Source organism: Capsicum annuum, chromosome 3 (genome assembly GCF_002878395.1).
Source record: "Capsicum annuum cultivar UCD-10X-F1 chromosome 3, UCD10Xv1.1, whole genome shotgun sequence".
NCBI lineage: Eukaryota > Viridiplantae > Streptophyta > Magnoliopsida > Solanales > Solanaceae > Capsicum > Capsicum annuum.
In genome coordinates this window covers 184336837-184341522 of record NC_061113.1, presented here as the reverse complement: position 1 = coordinate 184341522, position 4686 = coordinate 184336837, and the positions used below count along the sequence as shown (strand labels likewise).

At 38.0% G+C, this 4686-nt stretch overlaps 1 protein-coding gene across 1 annotated transcript; it reads right to left on the bottom strand.

Annotated features, from left to right (window-relative positions):
• Positions 1-1376: 1376 nt before the first annotated feature.
• LOC107865221 lies at positions 1377-2708 on the bottom strand. Its single transcript, XM_016711537.1, has 2 exons — positions 2301-2708; positions 1377-2183 (listed from the first exon to the last, which is right to left on the bottom strand). The coding sequence occupies exons 1-2, from the start codon at positions 2706-2708 to the stop codon at positions 1377-1379; spliced, it is 1215 nt and encodes a 404-aa protein (XP_016567023.1).
• Positions 2709-4686: the final 1978 nt, after the last annotated feature.

Genomic DNA, 4686 nt, shown 5'->3' with positions numbered 1-4686 from the left:
TCTTTATAATGTTTTAATGGTGTTAATTGACATACTCTAATTTTATTTTATTTAATTTTTCCTTTTTTTCCCATTATTTTAAGCCGTCAATATATTCAGTAAGTTGATCATAGACTATATGAGTGGTCAATAATAGACTCATTTATAAGTTGATAATCTCTCAATATACAGGATCATGAACACTGATTTCATTCTATAATTCACTCGTGATACAGTCGATTATAGAATGTGTATTTACCGTAGTCGATTATTTATTCCTATTGTAGTCAGAGTGTAAATAAAGTTTGCAAATCTTAAAATAGGGACTACTGAAGAAACACTAACAATGAAAGCTTTCATTTACATAATCCTACCATGAAAGCTTCATTAAGAAATAAACTATAAACCAAACAAAAAAAAAACTATACTAGGGGGACGAAGGGGGGGGGGGGGGGGATGAGTTCACGGGGGTCCAGGTTGAGCCTCTCAGATATGGCCCAAAGAAAACGAGCCATCTAGCGAAGCTCTCAATCCAGCCATCATTGATTGGCGGCAAAACCCTCGAAAAGGAAATCCAGGTCACTCCGAAGCGTTAGCAACTCTATGTTGTTTATTGTTGACATTCTGTGCATTGGTCGTAGTGGGTGTGTCCTCCTAGCCATCTTCTTCTCCCTTAAGTCTTTTTTCTTCTGAAATTGTGTTCAAAATCGACCATTGTCTCTTTACATAGACTAGACCATGAGAAAATTGACCAATAGAAGCTTTACACATGTTGATTGAAGGGGAGAAGGTGTGTGAGAATAAGAAACGAAAAGTCGCGGCAGTTGTGGTAGTCGAGGCATTTAAAATCCTGTCGTTTCACGAAGTGTAATAATTACATTGAAAGGTTCAGTGTATGACAAATAGGGTTTCTGTAATAGACTACATGACTGATCGATGATAGACTATGTATTTTATACTATACCCCCTAGACAATGCATCAATGTATTATATATTTTGAGTCTAGTCAATGAGTAATATGTTTAGTCGATTTCAGAACTTGAAAAGACAGTTTTCGAATTGCCACCCATTCCAATGCATCGTAATTATTTCTAATTCAACATTGTATGAAGAAAAGGGTTGTTCAATAGACAACCATGTAGGTTTATTATACACTACGTACTGAACATTTACTTAGTAGACCAAACACTGATATATTATATATTATGAGTCTTGTCGATAATTTAAGTCTAGAACCTATTTATTACGTAGTATATAATATATGAACAGGAATCGATAATGCACAACAAAAAAAGTCGATTTTAACTGCATTTCAGTGGTTTTCAAAACAGAATACACATTAAGTACTGTCCAGTTCATTTGAACAAACAAAAACATTCAATACAATGCCAATCATATTATCCTACGTTAAAGTTGCATGTTGTTCTCTTATGTCCCAGCCTTTTGCACTTGGAGCACTTGTTTCTTTTCTTGTACCTTGAAGGCCCTAACACACCCTTAACGCTTTTCAACTTCCTCCATCCGAGTTTAGGATCGAAGTCGGGTAAAAGAACTTGCATTTCAAGATACTCTCGCTCTACACTCCACTCCAACTCAAGTGGTGCTGCACAAATAGGTTCCAAGTATGCAAGGAGGTATGATTCTTTCAAATATATTTGCAAAGAGTAGTTGTAAATTCTAGTGCCATATTCATCCCCGTGCTTCAAATGCAATGCTGCCATTGCATGAGCGCATGGCAATTTCACCAAGTCGTACTTTCTGTAAGAACATGACTTTCTCGAAAGATTAATTTTTGCGAAACGATCATAGCCAAGCATGGTGAATTCGTCTATGTTGTTCACATATAATTTATCCCCCTTGGTCATGTTTTCCCTTAAGATTGTCTCAGCTACGGGAACAAAGGTTGTCTTTGAATTATCCACCTCTGCATACCTCTTCCTGAATATTTCTCCAAATCTTTGTGCAATTGAATTGAAAATGGCCGCCACTGGATACTCTCTTTCATCGCGCAACATTGATTTGAGCAACTCAGGGATGTTTGAGGTCATGATATTGAATCGATTACCTGGAAAGTGAGCCCGGATCCACTTTTCAAATCCTACTTCATTCTCGAGGCAAGCTGCTGCACTGGGGCATCTTTCTTTAAGGGCGTTGAAGTAGTCATTAAATTCTTCCAACGTGTACGCCTTGGCCTCATGGTAGTACTAATAGAGAGAATCAGAACAACGGTGATTTATTCGAAGATTTTCACCGAGATACCTCATACAAACACCGTGATGTGTAAGTGGATAATGCCTTGCGAGGACGTTGGCTATGCTTACGTGTCTGTCGGAGATAATACACAGCTCTGGTTCGTCGACGACAAAGGCCTTAAGCTTCTCGAAGAAGAAGCCCCACGACGCATCGTTCTCCTTATCCACCACACAATAATCTAAGGGATAGATATGATTCTGTGTATCTTGAGCGACAGCGGACAGCAGCACGCCCTCGTACTTGCCGGACAAATGTGTGCCATCAACAGGAACTACCTTTCTCATGTATGCATATCTACGGATGGAAGCCCCAAACGCCATAAAGTAGTAAATAAACCTGCCAGACTCCTCATTGACCCTGAGGGAATTAATAGAACCGGGGTTGAGGCCGTTGAAAATATATGAAAATATGGGAAACACTGCATATCCATGCTCGGGTGTACCTTGAACTATGTTCTTCACAATGATGCCTGCCATCCAATACTTCTAATAGCTAGGCCTACAATGTAGCTCCCTAAATACGATCCTCTAGATCTCTTTCGGGCTTGGACCTTTGTTGTCAACGAAAAAGTTCAAAATAAGCAAGGCAATGACCTCCACGGTGACATTCTTGTGCTTTCCCGTGACATGATCAACACCACAAGTATGCTCTCTCATGCACTTGTGGATGTGAAATCAACCCGATTCTCCGGTAGCACATGCACGCACCATCCATCGGCAAGTACGATCTACGCATCTCACCCTCAAGTATTTCTTACTACTCTTCAGAGTTGTGTAATTGAACGACATTTTCACCGAAGCCTGATTCAACAAAAGTTTTAATGGTTTCTTATCCTTGAATGTTTTTCCTAAAAAAAAATTGGTGCCGTCCAAGAAAGAGTGGCTTCTTTGTGGTTCCAACTGTCCGTCCTCACCTCCTCCACACTCCTCTTCTTCATAATCTTCACTATTATCCCATTCATCACAACCCATGGAATTGTATTCCATTGATGTATCATCCACATTCGAGGGGTGAAGGTGGGGGGGCTAATGTGGAAGCTTCTTCCTGGGACCTTTCAAAAACTTTAACCCGCAATATAGGTCTGGAGTTATCAGAATCAATTCAAAGCATATCTAATTCCACGTGTCTATCATTCTTTATGAACGTTGGATGGATTTTCTCCCTCCCGTTCATCAAGTAACTAATTAACACCTCGTTTTTATCACAACTTAATTCATCGCTCCCCATTATGCTTTTAACCATGTCGGTGTATGAACCGTTACAACGAAGGGCAATGGACGCTGTCCCCTTAGACGCGGTTTTCCAAACCCAACATTTAGGACTCTCCTCCCATTCACCAGAAATAAACCACCAACAACCACGTAATCTATAATAGACATAATATACCTTGATAATAGTATTCAATAGACTTGAATAGTGGTTTATACGCCTAGACTTAATAGACTGAAGTCGTCTTCTTCCTAGTTATTGGCCGTACAGTGCATGATTGACTCTTTTTCGATGACCACCGGAATAATACGATGAATTTCAGCTTACAAACAACCTAAGAAGTATTGGAATGCTGCTATTGACCCAAGAATCGATTTCAAAATGTGGGACTGAATTTTGAGCTTAAATAATCGAAAAAGGCTTGTAACAATGGAGATAATGTCACTTTTCGATGGATACCGAAAAATTTGATGAAAAATAGTTGGAAAATTGAGGAAATGACGCCAAAATAAGGTGGTTACTAAAGGATTGGTTGAGAAGATTTGGGATTTTTTAAAATTATTTATCCAATATTTATATTTTTCAAGATGGACTAAAGTATAGTTTTAATAAAATTAGGGCTGAAATGGGAAAAGGAGCTAAAGTGTAGATTTTGTAAGTTGAGTGTTAGATTTGCATTTTGTTTTTGTGGTCCCATAAAAGTGTCCATTCTTCAAATTAAAAAAACTTGGTGGATAAATGTCAAAAAAGGTTTGGGAAGTGGACTTTTGCCAAACTTGCCCAAGTAACTTTGTGGGCCTTAACAACATCCATGTCATTTTTATAATAAAGAGTTAACCTCTCTAAGTTAGAGTGGATAAAGAATTTAGGGGTTAGAAAAGTCTTTTTGAGTTGGAGTGAACTTACTTATGGTGGAAGTAAAGGCTATTCTTAAAGGACCTTACCTGGGAGCCCTTTCCTTGAGCATGGTGTGATCTTTTATTATTTTTCTGATATTAACTTGACATAAATTTATGAAAATAAAAATTATTTTTGAATTTTATGGTCTTAAACTAAAGATATATACAATAACGACATACCTAATGAAGTCTAGGAAAAGTGGAGTATACACAGATCTAACAACTACCTCGTGAAGGTAGAGAGGTTGTTTATGAAATCCTCATCTTAAGTGCAGCAAATCCAAGTATAAGGGAAAAGAAAACATTGAAAAAAGATATAACAATTAGCAGGGAAACAATGCAAAAT

What these genes read in the sequence shown, in the direction of transcription:
- LOC107865221 (XM_016711537.1), bottom strand. Translation starts at nt 2,708, where the DNA reads ATGGCAGGCATCATTGTGAAGAACATAGTTCAAGGTACACCCGAGCAT. An exon ending in GTATTATCTCCGACAGACAC is followed by an intron (nt 2,184 to 2,300) that starts GTAAGCATAGCC and finishes TCTCTCTATTAG; the next exon opens with TACTACCATGAGGCCAAGGC.